Here is a 13,234-nt window from a genome sequence, read left to right as displayed (position 1 = left end):
ATTCAGATATTACTACAGATCACTATAATTCAAATTTCTTTGCTGTTTTTTCACCAAATAATCCCAACTTCCAGCCTACAACCAATATTTTTTTTTTTAAAGAGAGAGTGAGAGAGAGAGGGAGAGAAAGAGAGAATTTTAATATTTATTTTTTAGTATTTGGCGGACACAACATCTTTGTTTGTATGTGGTGCTGAGGATTGAACCCGGGCCACACGCATGCCAGGCGAGCGCGCTACCGCTTGAGCCACATCCCCAGCCCTACAACCAATATTTTAAATGGTTTCCTGGTGCTATTTACATACAATAACCAACTCTCAAAATGATAACACCATTAGGAACAAATATTGTCAGAATGCAGTGGATGGCTTTCATAGAGAGAGATTCAATAAAACTTTGGGGTCGATGATGAACCTAGTGTACAGGAATTCCACATTAAGTCATAATTGGCTTTGTGCTGAGAGAGTACATGTCAATTGAAGAAATGAGGCTCAGGGGAGAGTAAGAGTGTCTTAACAACAAAGCAACAGATCGCCCACTTGTTATTCAAAACAATAGAACCACAAGAAGGGCTTCTCGAATCCCAGAACAGAAGTGTAAATTTGCCAGGATGTCCATTCTTGACAAAATGTCTACGGCAGATTTGATGGAGAATCTCAGGGAAGAACTCACCTGCTTCATCTGCTTGGACTATTTCAGCAGCCCAGTGACCACTGAGTGTGGACATAGCTTTTGCCTGAGGTGTCTCCTTAAGAGCTGGGAGGAACAAAACACACTTTTATCTTGTCCTGAGTGTTGGAGGACTTTGGGGGGCCCTCATTTCCAGCCCAATGAGCGACTGGGGAGACTGGCTAGCATCGGCAGGCAGCTCAGATCCCAGGTGCTGCAGAATGAGGAGGAACCAGGCACCTGTGGGAGACTATCCTCCACTAGAGTGTTCTCTGATGATGAGCAGAGTGTAAATGTTTTTGCAAGCCAGAGTCATGGAATAAACAGAGTGTATCTCTCGAGTGAGGCTGAGGAGCAACACAGAGTAAGATTGGCTGCTCAATATTAATCTAGGACCAAACAGGCTCCCAGGCATCTTCTTGTTATTAGTTTTCACGTCTCTTTACAACTTGGTGCTCTGCTCATTAGCCACTGAGTTTGTCTTTATTGCAGGAGAAACTCCAGGAGATCCTAAGTCTTCTGCGTAAAAAGAGGAAGGAATCTCAGGCTATACTGACCCACGAGAGGGAGAGAGTGATATTGTGTAAGGTCAGTATTTGTCTTATTTTTATGCTTGTGTATGATCCTTTGAGGAAGGCTATAGAGATACATGGTGAAATGTCAGAGAGCCATAAGGCAATTGTTTCTGGTCCTGGTCCCACAAATTGAGTTTCTTACTTTTTTTTTTATTCTTTTTTTTATTATTAGTTGTTCAAAACATTACAAAGCTCTTGACATATCATATTTCATACATTTGATTCAAGCAGATTATGAACTCCCATTTTTACCCCGTATACATATTGCAGATTCACATCGGTTCCACATCCACTTTTTTACATACTGCCATACTAGTGTCTGTTGTATTCTGCTGCCTTTCCTATCCTCTACTATCCCCCCTCCCTTCCCCTCCCCTGAGTTTCTTACTTAAGGCTGCCCACCTCTGCTTGTCCACTTGGCAATCTCACAATCCAGCTCAAGTTCAACCTCCCCCAGGCAGACTTTTTTTTTTTTTTTTTTTTTTTATCTTCTTCTTTGTGCATCTAGACAATTTTGGTTACCTCTATTATGGCTCTGATTATAATTATCAAAAAAAGCACACGTTATACTTACAGTCATATAATATAGGATGGAAATAAATTTTAAAAGAAATGTCTCAAATGTTTTTAGGAAAAAAAAAGAGAGAGAGAGAGAGAGAGAGAGAATGCAAATTAAAAGTAATTGAAGAGAGGCCAGGCACAGTGGTGCTCGCCTGTAATCCCTGCGGCTGGGGAGGCTTGTGAGTTCAAAGACAGGAGGATTGTGAGTTCAAAGCCAGTCTCAGCAACAGCAAGGTGCTGAGCAACTCAGTGAGACCCTGTCTCTAAATCAATTACAAAATAGCTCTGGGGATGTGGCTCAGTGGTTGAGTGCCCCGAGTTCAATCCCCAGTACAAAAAAAAAAAAAAAGTACATGAAGATAAAGGAATGTAAATGCAGAATAGTAGCTTGAATTAAACCTGAATAAATACCTAAGCTTAATCACTGATTCAGATTTGAGTTGCCTAGCAGTTAAAGCAAAGAACTACATACTTAATTAGATCTAAAAAATATATATATGGGTGTTTAAACCTCCTAATAGAGTTTGAGTTCTCTTTTTTTTAGGGGGTGGGTACCGGGATTGAACTCAGGGGCATTTGGCCATTAAGCCACATCCCCAGTCCTATTTGGTATTTTATTTAAATACAGGATTTCACTGAGTTGCTTGGTGCCTCAATTTTGCTGAGGCTGGCTTTGAACTTGCAGTCCTCCTGCTTCAGCCTCCTGAGCTGCTGGGATTACAGGCATGTGCCATTGCTTCTGCAGACTTTGAGTTCTGAAGTACAAATATTTGTGATGTACATTTCTATGTCTAGTATGTGACCAAATGCCTAGTTTCATTGAATAAGTATCTGTCGAATAAATGAATACTTGCATTTTTCACAAGTTTCTCTTTTGTTAATTTTGCTTTATTTTTTAAAAAAATCATAGTACTGATTATCACCTGTCATGTTTTTATTTGTTTGTTTGTTTGCTTGTTTGTCTTTGGTTTCCTCTAGTAGAATGATAGCTCCTGGGAACAGAAGTTTTGCTTTTGATTTTATTGTGTGTGTTGCATGTACATCTTTGAAAACATTAAACTTTCCACGGAGCTAGTCAATAGAAGATGTGTCTTATGTACAAGGTTTCAAGAATTGTTACTGTAGGACTCTGTAAGGATTAAAAATCTGTGGACATCTAGGAGTGTTTCCGTTACTAATTTTCTTATATTGTCTGTGTGTGTGCCTGTGCACCTGTGTGATGCCAGGAAGAGACAAAAACTTGTAAACAGGTTGTTGTGTCAGAATATATGAAAATGCACCAGTTCCTGAAGGAGGAGGAACAGCTCCAGCTCCAGCTACTAGAAAAGGAGGAAAGAGAGAACATGAAGAAACTGAGGGACAACGAGATCCAGCTCACCCAGCAAATCAGAAGCTTAAGCAAAATGATTGGACAGATAGAGTCTACATGTCAGAACTCAGCTTTTGAATCTTTTGAGGTGAGAATAAAATTCAGGAGAGTGTTAGAAGAATTAGTGTTGGGTCTGTAGCCCAGTGTTAGGGCATTAGCCCAGCATGCATGAGGCCCTGGGCTTAATCCCTAGAACTGAAAAAAAAAAAAAATAGTCATAGAAATATTTTTCTCTATCTACCTAAAAACTAAGTTCTGCTTTAAAAGTTATTTCCCCCAAAGAACTGACATTCTATATGTCAGTAAAAGTATTGAAAAGGAGGAAGAAGGAAAAAAAAAATCTACCCAAACAAACTCTTCTGTGTCTGCCTCCTTGCAAGCTCAGCTTTGTCAAATACTTTGTTAAGTTTATTAATGAGGATTTACTATGTCCTGAGCACACTAAATATAATCTTCTCCAAGACCTGACGAAGATAAATAGTATTGTGATATAGACTATAGATGATTGTCATCTACAAAATGGGTGCATAATAGCACTTATTTAATAAGGTAATTTGCGTTTAAAACAGCTAATAGGTGGCAAGACCTAGGTATTCTGTGTGCTCAAACCATTTTCCTCTCCATCGTTGCTCTTCTGCCTTCCTAGGCATTCTCCAGAACCTTCTCCAATGTAAGCCAGGTGAGCCAACACCAGCTTCAGGTCTGTTTCTTGGACTGGTCCACAGGATGCTACTATTTAATTTTGTGCCCTCAAAAAAAAAAACAAAACAAAAAACAACAATAAAAAAGCACTTCGACTTCACATAGATTGTCTCAGCTCTCATTGGGCCATTTCCCTTTTTTAAAATTTTTTTTAAAATTTTTTCTCATCTCTGCCTCCCTGAGGCATCAGATAATGAGACTGCTATTTGACTCCTTTGTTGACAACAGGTTCTTTGACAAAGTGATGTTATGAGTAAAAGAACAAAATATGTAATCTCACTATGTTTGTGAGTCATTTGTCTTCAGAAAAACAAAACAAAACAAAACAAAATATTTTTAATCACTGTGAGAAACATCTCATTTTCACCAAAAACTACCCCTAGAAGAAACTGGTGTTTTATTTTTTGTTTTTTCCGTGTCCTATGTGCTTCTTCTCAGAGTGTGCTGGGACCATGGGAAGTGGTTTCTGTGACCTTTTGCAAAGGACAATGTCTAAAATGAACTCATCTTTCCTGGTGGTCAAAATGAACCAATGCTAACCTTTTTTCCTTTTATACCCTTAGGAAATAAGAGGAGCCCTGGAAAGGTAGGTTTCGGTCACACGTTCAGTTCCATCTTGGACGGGGCTATGACACTGATGAAATGGATCGGGGGATGACATAAGTCATCTATGCTGTGGGGGCTAGATGAGATGGACTCTCAAGAGGGACCAGGTCCTGTGTCAAGGAGAGAGAGAGTGAAGGTCTCTGCTCTCTTATAGGAGCGAGTCACTCCTGCTTCAGTGTCCAGAGGCCACTGCCACAGAACTGAGTCTGTGCCACATCACTGGAATGAGGGAGATGCTAAGAAAATTCAGCAGTAAGTCAGCCTGATTTGCCAAACCTCCAGGGACTTCCACCTTTAACTTCAGTCTATGTTAAGGGATGCAGAACCCATCTCTTGGGCAGCTTTGTCCAATATAAAATATTCACCAACCAATGTTAGATTCTAAGTGCAGTTATCCTGACCCTGTACTAAACACCAGGCTGGGGGCCACAGACCATGTCAGTGCTTGATCCGAGAGAAGAAGTGAGACTTGATTCTATCTGGCTTTGTGTTCTATCTAAGGACTCCTTGTCCTTCCTTTGTTTCTATTGTTCTGGGTTGTCCATCCACAGGTTATCCATCCCCTGTGCATGCACATATATACCTCTCTGCAGAAGTTTCTGCATTTCTAGCTCTGTTTTGTTAGAATAAAAACTGATTTAAACTTTTAAATCCCAGTGAGGGAACATTAAAAACTATTCTCTTAACATGCTCCATATATTTAGATTGGCTGAGACCAAGTCAGATCAGCATTAATTTTCAGTTTGATCTTGTGGACAATCTGAATTCAAAGACAGGCTTAATGAACTTTGGACTCAACAGATATCTGATAAGTGTCTGCTCTGTGCCCAGTACTATGCTATTGAGCTCTGAGCTTGCTCACAATGATGAATAAGACTAAAATTGTCTTTGCTTTCATAGAATCTTCTGTACAATTGAAGGGTTAGACATTCGTCATGCAGATAAGTAGATCTGATTGGACTTTAGTTCATAAATAAAAGTATAAAGTTGTATTATACTGTCTGGAGAGTTAGTGTAAGTTGGAAGCCTCTCTGTGACCTCCTCCCAGGAGGCTGGGAGAGGAGGCTTCCCAATGGCCCACAGTGTGCTTCATTAAAATGTCACTGGAAGTTTCACTAACTCTTATGAACCTACATTCGAACATGTTATAATGGAGAATACTGATTAGGAATTCCTATTTACGTGTAAGTGTCATTTGACGGAGTTTCCAAATCTTTATGAACCTTAGTTTTCTTTTTCACATAAATGAGAAAAGGTAATAATACCCATATGATCAAATGAGATAATGCATAGAAACTGATTGGCATGTTAGAGAGAGTTTAGTAAATGATAATTGCCTATATTTCTTTCTCATCCAAACTGAAAAACCAGAATCAAACATGGCTAACATGAATAAAAGCTGCAAAGGGGCATCCTGTTGTGGATAAAGGGTTCTGAGTTCTAAACCTATCTGGTAAACAGAACAATTTCCATTCCTCTATTTAGAGTTTCCTCTCTCCCTCTAGGGTGGGCTACTCATCTTTCTCCATCTGACTCTTGTCTGCTTCTTTTTGGAGATTCGCTGTTAGTTTTGCAGAACAATGAAATGAGCCCAGAAATTCTGTTGTAAACACAATGCTCTCTTACATTGCACTTAAAGAATAGGAGTAAATACTAAGAATGAGTACCACGTTTGGAGGATGGTTTTCAAGAATGCTAAGGGAAAATTCATTCTTTTCTCCTTTTGCAGCAGAGATAACTCTGGACCCAGCAACTGCCAATGCCTATCTAGTCTTGTCTGAGGATCTGAAAAGTGTGAGATATGGAGGAATCAGACAGCAGTTACCTGACAACCCAGAAAGATTTGACCAGTCTGCGACGGTGCTGGGAGCTCAGTTCTTCACCCACGGAAGACACTATTGGGAGGTGGAAGTGGGAAACAAGACCGAGTGGGAGGTGGGCATCTGCAAGGACTCCGTGAACAGAAAGGGAAACCTGCCAAAGCCCCCTGGGGACCTCTTTTCACTTATAGGTTTAAAAATTGGAGAGGATTATAGTCTCTGGGTCTCATCACCTTTGAAAGGGCAACATGTCCAAGAGCCTGTGAATAAGGTTGGTGTTTTCTTAGACTATGAATCTGGACACATAGCATTCTACAATGTGACAGACGAGTCCCTCATCTACAGCTTCCCTCCAGCCTCTTTCCAAGAAGCTCTCAGGCCTATCTTTTCCCCTTGCCTCCCAAATGAAGGGACAAACACAGACCCTCTTATCATCTGCTCACTGAAGAGCCACATCTGAGGGACAGGTCCCTGTGCTTCCACTGAGGATGAGGTCTGGGACCACCAGATGACTAATCACTAAGATGATTAATGCATGAAAGTCTTCACATCAGGTCATCTGAAAGAAAATCCCACCCCCACACCCCTCCACAAAGAGTTTCTATGAACCTGAGACCGCAATGAAGAACCAATTAGAAAATCAACACCAGTAACAGAAAGTTAATCATATCCTGTGTCTTTAACCAAATTCATTATCTGGACTACCCCGTGTATGTGCTGGTCTCTCAAAATACAGAGAGAACTAGCCCCTGTCACCCCAAATCAATTGTCATAGGCCAGTTTTTATAAATATATGTCTTTTTTTTTCTAGTGTATTTATTTATTTGACTCAAACCCCTTGCAGTTTGAATGTGTCTCTGTCCTCTGTGCAGAGCCCTGCTAGTCGGGGTAATTAAAATCCCTTCAGGGACCTGGTGCCTGAGTGTTCCCTTCTAGGGTGGGTGACAGGGATCCAGGCCTCAGCCTCCTGTGAGGCTGGAGTATTTGTACACAGGAAGGCTTATGTGTTCAGAATGCTGCTAAGATCTGTGTGAACACCATCAGATCCTTCAAGGTACCAGAATCACCAGAGGCTGGAACCTTCTGTTGTTTGTTTACATTAGAAGATGACATAGCAAAGTCTCTATTCAATAAACGTATCATGGCAATGAATACCGAGTGACTTCACTGAGTTTTATATAGTTGTTGTTTTCTGTGGTTTTGCTATTTGCTATGGGCAGAAGGCTTTCAAATCCTGGAAACACGAGGCAAGTCCAACCTCCTGTCCTAGTGTCAGGGAAGGGGGGCGGTGTCCAAGCACAGGCTGGTATCAAATCTCCTCCTGGTGGAGGTCTGAGTTCATATCCCCCCTCCCCGGCCTCCCCATTCTTAGTGGTCTATCTCAGTAGGATTTTTTTTTAATTGGAATTCTACCTTGCTTTCTTTGAAAAATGTCACCAATCACAAAAGGTGTCCCTGTATCTCCTCTTACCACTCATATAAGTCTGTGTCCTAACAGAGAACACTGCTGATAACGTTTAACCACCATGTGTGTGTAATTACTAAGATTTTTCAGGAAGAAAACTTATCACAGATTTTTATTCTCTTTGGTTCTTTGTATTCTCCATTTGGGTTTTCATCCTGTTATCACATACCCTTAGAATCACAGAACTGGGGTTGGGCACAATGGCACATCCCTGCGATATAACCATACCAGTGACTTGGAGGCTGGGTTGAGAGGATTGAAAGTTTGAAGCCAACCTCAGCAATTTAAAATTAGAAATAGAAAAGACTGGAGCTGTAGCTCAGAGGTGGAATGCCCCTGGGACCAAACTCAGCCTTCATAGATAATCTCTGGCTCTACATCCCATTATCCCATTTTTTTAATAAGATGGATTTTATTTCATAAGTATTTACCTCTAAAATCTAAGAAAATAATCTTAAAAAGCAAACTCCAAATATTTGGTATGCATCTTCCTTAATTTCAGAAAACATAGCAGGTTATTTTTTGCTTTTTGGTTTTTTTTTTCTTTTTCTTTTTGTAAATGAATATATATTATGTTTATTGTACATTACATTTAATTGTAGTAGCTCACAGTTCCTTTTCCTCCTCCACCTCTTCCTCTTCTTTCTCCTTTCTCCTCCTCCTCCTTCTTTTCCTCAAAGAGTTATTATCAAGGAAATCAGCCCATTTTCCTCTGGCAAAAGCATCCTGAGTGGGTCTTTCTTGTACCATTGTCTACACTGGATCTGCCACAAGCTGAGTAGCTGGAGGAGATTGAATCTATACTCCTCGTACTTTTCCGAGTTTGCATGAGCAATCATGGAAAATGTGCAAGAAACAGTTTGCTCTAGGCTTCCACGTAAAAACTCCAAACCAAACAAAAGAGGATGGAGGAGAGCAAGGCCAAAATGGAAAACGGAGAGGCGTGCTGCTTTGCTTGCTAAAGTCACCCCCTGACACCATTCAAAGCCTTGGTCTGCTGGCTAGTACTTGGAATATGAAAGATGTCCCACCTGGCGCCTGACATTCCTCAAGCCATCTCCTCCTTACCTCCTCTTCCCCTGTCAACTTCTAGCCTTCTCCCTGTAATATTCGTTTTCCTTCCACTTCTTCACTCAATGGTTTATCCAAGTGACAGCGATTTACAAGTGGCTGTTTCTTCAGTGGACGTTACAAAAATGGAATACAGAATCATAGGCTTTTCTTCTCTACTTCTCCAAAACTAGCTAGAAAAGAAGGAGTATGTCTAGTCTTGAGGATTAGGTATATCAAGAATGTTCTCCATATTAGATTACAGTTCAACTACTTTGTTTTCTGAATTTCTTTGTTCTAGAGCACTTTAGAAATAAATATAACACATCTCTTGTTCTGAAATTTCATTGAACTATAAAACATCATTTTTCTAATAAGATTTCTACTCTCTTGCTCAAATGATCTCCTTCCCGACCCCCACAGTGACAGAACTTCAACCTTTTATGCTTAGAAAGTATTAGTACCCCATCTGACTTTGGTTACTTTACAGGGCCCTCATGCACTAATTTAATTCAAGAATGTGCTCAATCTGTCTTTCCATATTCTTGAATTTTTTTTGTGTGTGTGTGTGTACTTGTTTCTTGAAATGATGGGAACTGAATAATAGGACACAGACAATTGCAAGAATGCTGAAATATGCAACAGATGAAATACAATCACATCCAGTCTTACTAATTGATACAACTATACTTATATTCAGATCTATATTATGTGTTTTTAATTTTTGGCTTTTTATGTATGCATTTTAAACCAAATGAAAATTAATATCACCTTAGTATTAATAGCAAACTTTCTTCATGTCATTAAGTATTTTTCTGAAAAAAATATGACATTTTTCTTCCCTAAATATATAAGTACATAATTTTTTAAGAAAAAGCACATTTTGTAGTCTACATTTGTCATATCCAAATATTTACAGTTAATAGATTATATAATGATATTATCTAGTTAACAGTCCATATTAAAGTTATCCCACTGGCCCTTATAATGATCTTCATGACTGTTTTTTAGTCTTCCAGAATTCAGGAATAATATAGGAGCAGGCATTGAATTTTATTGTCTGGGAAAACATGTTTGGTTTTTTTAAAACATATTTTTTAGTTGTTGATGGACTTTTATTTTATTTATTTATATGTGGTGCTGAGAACTGAACCCAGAGCCTCACACATGCTAGGCAAGCGCTCTTCCACTGAGCTACAACTAATAGGAGTAATATTTCATTATATGACGCTTCCGAATTTATTTAAACATTTCCCTACTGTGGAATATTTAGATTGTTTTCTATTTGAAGCTATTATAAATGACACTGTGATGAACACAAGTGTACACAGACCTTCGGGTGTATCTCTATTATTCCCCAAGTATATCTCCAGCAGGCAGGAAAGAGCCTCACAGATCTAGCCGCTGTGTGCCTGTAGGTGGCACATCCTCCTACAACAGTTCTGCAAGCACTGCAGGTGGCCCTAAAGGTTTTACTCATTAAAAGGGCAGACACAGGAGCTTAGAGACAAGTGAAAGAACATGTTCTTCTCTGCTCTATGGTCTTGCCAGAAGCACTGCATTTATACCAAAAAAACAACTATCCTCGGAGGAATTAGAGCAGTGCCGGGGTTTTGAAATCAGTCAGTTGTTGGTTTGAACGTCTAACTTCACCACAAAGCAGGTCTCCTAACTTTCATGCATCATTTCAATTCTCAGAACCTTAGCTGTCTCTTCTCAAAAGCGTAGAAAATAGTGACTAGCTGTGATGATGATGCGAGTCCACACAAAATCAACACTTGAGGCAAGATGAATTTTTGTTAGTTCTCTCTTCCCCCTTTAAAGATTCAATTTTGTAATTCTTCAGAAAGGGGATAAAAAAGCCATAGGATGCTTATATAGGATATGACGCCAAAATCTATGAAATATTCTCAAGGTAGGTGTTACTATTTTAGCCAGAAAAGTTTAACACAAAATTCAGTTGGAGAAAAAGAAAACCTCTATGGATTATTTTCTCATCTTTCATGCAAGTTCTTTTGACCTTGATGCCTGTAAGCATCCCATTTACCTAACTTTAAAAATCCACTAATATAATAAATAGTAAATAAATAAAATTGTACATTTTTTGGGGGGTGGGGTAAGGATACTAGGGATTAAACCCAGAGGAACTTTACCACTGAGCTATAACCCCAGGCCTTTTTATTTTTTTGAAACAGTACTAAGTTGCTGGCCTCAAACTTGCAATCTTACCATCTCACCCTCCTGAGTCACTGGTATTTGACAGGCATGTACCACCACATCTGGCATAAAGTTGAATATTCCCAGTCTTGTGAATCTCACACTTTTGCTTTGGGCTTCTGGAACAAGGTATAAACTTAGCTAATCTTTGGTTCTGCAAGTGCTTGAGATACTATAAACAAATGAATAGGTTGATGCAGTCTTTTATAACAACTGTGCTTCATTCAAAGGTGAGCTAATAGATTAGAGGTATTTTGAGATAATGATCCCATCAAACCTGTTGGGGTGGTCACTACCTGTAACACTCTCACCTACCTCTCCTTCAAAGAGAGATATAGAGAGTTACTATTGCCTGGGATGTTCTTTCATAGCTTTCTTATTGACAGCTAGCTCACAGGATGAAACAAGGTTTTGTGAGACCTGAAGCTTATACACAGCGGAAGAGTCCTCTTTAAAAAAAAATAATAAAATATTACAAATGATAAAATCAGGTCCAGGATCTTAGAGGGTCTTAAACAAATGAGGGGCCTGAGATCCAAGTTTCATTAGCTTGCCAGTATATCTGTGTCAGGGATAGCCAGATGCAAGGATGAAGTGCAAAGGGAATCAAGCCACATCTCCTAGGTTCAAATCCCGGCTCCACCACTTATTAACCACACCACCTTGGGCAAGTTAACTCCTTGTGTCTCAGTTTCCTCATTAGTAAAAAGGGTTTGAAAATAATATGTGCCTTTTAGCATCATTGCATATGTCAAAGGATACAACTCTTGCACTTAGAATACCACCTAGTTGAAGGTATAATTACTCCATAATCATTAGCTATTCACAGATCTTTGCTGAGCTTCGACATCTCCACTAGCCAGAGTCTGCAGTTTTGGATCCTGCCTTCTTTTTCTATATCTCACAGTGCTAACCAAGAACTTGGATCTGAGTTCTATGACTTCCCCCTTCCCTCCTGGTCCTGGGTCCACCCTTCATGGAAACTCTCTCTTGTTTTACATTGGCTTGAAAGCATATTGCCCGATGTCTAGTTCTTTTGAGTTCCTAATACTAATTCTCACTCTTCTGTATTAGGAAGTTTTCCTAAAAATGCTCAGGTGTTTTAGTTATTATCATTTATTTGACTTTTAACCTCTTCTTTCCAGTTAGAGTAGTATAAGTCACCACATTTAGAAGTGGTATTTTCTTTTTTTTTTTTTTTTGCAGAGGGTTGGGGACTGAACTGAGGGGCACTTGACCACTGAGCCACATCCCCAACCCTATTTTGTATTTGATTTAGAGACAGAATTTGTGAGACCTGATTTAGAGACAAGGTTTGTGAGACCTGATTTAGAGACAGGATTTGTGTGGTTGTTTAGCACCTCCCTGTTGCTGAGGCTGACTTTGAACTTGAGATTCTCCAGTCTCAGCCTCCTGAGCCGCTGGAATTACAGGCATGTGCCATCGCACCTCGCCAGCCAGCCAGGGTTGTATTTTTGACAATGACGGTGGATTCACAATTCTTGGCTTAAAGAGGAATTCCTCCTTTGCCGGTTTTGCTAGGTTTCATTTTGGTGGGGGCATGCTCTCTTTACATAACATCCCCACCCTCTTCCCCATGGGAAATAAACTCTGGAGAGACAGATTATCCCCTGTGTGAGGAGTGTGAGTGTGTGTGTGTGTGTGTGTGTGTGTGTGTGTGTGTGTGAGTGTGGGGCTGGGATAGAAGGAACTCTTGCAGGAGCTCAGTTTGTTATCAGAGGCTGTTTTACTTGACTCCACTTCTTCCAGCTGTGCCTCTCCCTTACAAGTTGCCCCTCCCCTTTTCATCCACCCTACTTGTTTTCCTCTTACCTGGTTTCTCAGAAATGAAAAGCTGCTTCTGAAAACCTGCTTAGAGAAGAGAATCTCCCTGGGAGTTTCTTGGGCTCTTTGTTTCTGTAGCTAGAGGAGGCATAAGGCTCTGGGGTAAATAGTGAAGAAGAACTGCAGAAAACACACAGAAAAGGACAAGACTGCTGCTTGGAAATAATAATCCCACCACCTATCTGTCTTTCTATGGAAGAGGCCAGGAGACCCTCTTGAGGCTAGTCTGGAGAATTCATGCTACTTTTACACAGACCCTTCACTTTCTATAACTAGGTTTTTGTTGTTGTTTGTTTGTTAATGAGTATCATTCAGCAGCCAGTTTTAACCAACATAAATACTGAGACTAACACTA

General features: G+C 39.9%; 1 protein-coding gene across 1 annotated transcript; it reads left to right on the top strand.

Moving 5' to 3' along the window:
* The first annotated feature begins 610 nt into the window (after positions 1–610).
* Positions 611–6,762, top strand: Triml1 (tripartite motif family like 1). Its single transcript, XM_027926826.2, has 6 exons — positions 611–1,033; positions 1,162–1,257; positions 3,032–3,262; positions 4,440–4,462; positions 4,637–4,734; positions 6,212–6,762. The coding sequence occupies exons 1-6, from the start codon at positions 611–613 to the stop codon at positions 6,760–6,762; spliced, it is 1,422 nt and encodes a 473-aa protein (XP_027782627.2).
* Positions 6,763–13,234: the final 6,472 nt, after the last annotated feature.

Source organism: Marmota flaviventris, chromosome 3 (assembly GCF_047511675.1).
Source record: "Marmota flaviventris isolate mMarFla1 chromosome 3, mMarFla1.hap1, whole genome shotgun sequence".
In the NCBI taxonomy this organism is placed as follows: Eukaryota; Metazoa; Chordata; class Mammalia; order Rodentia; family Sciuridae; genus Marmota; species Marmota flaviventris.
Note: the sequence above shows the minus strand (reverse complement) of the source record. Positions and strands in the feature narration are given on the sequence as shown.

Bases quoted from the DNA above. Each gene is read 5' to 3' on its own strand.
- Triml1 (XM_027926826.2), top strand. From the start codon at position 611: ATGTCCATTCTTGACAAAATGTCTACGGCAGATTTGATGGAGAATCTC. The intron at 1,034-1,161 runs GTAAGATTGGCT...TCTTTATTGCAG, and splicing joins AGGCTGAGGAGCAACACAGA to GAGAAACTCCAGGAGATCCT. The intron at 3,263-4,439 runs GTGAGAATAAAA...TTATACCCTTAG, and splicing joins CAGCTTTTGAATCTTTTGAG to GAAATAAGAGGAGCCCTGGA.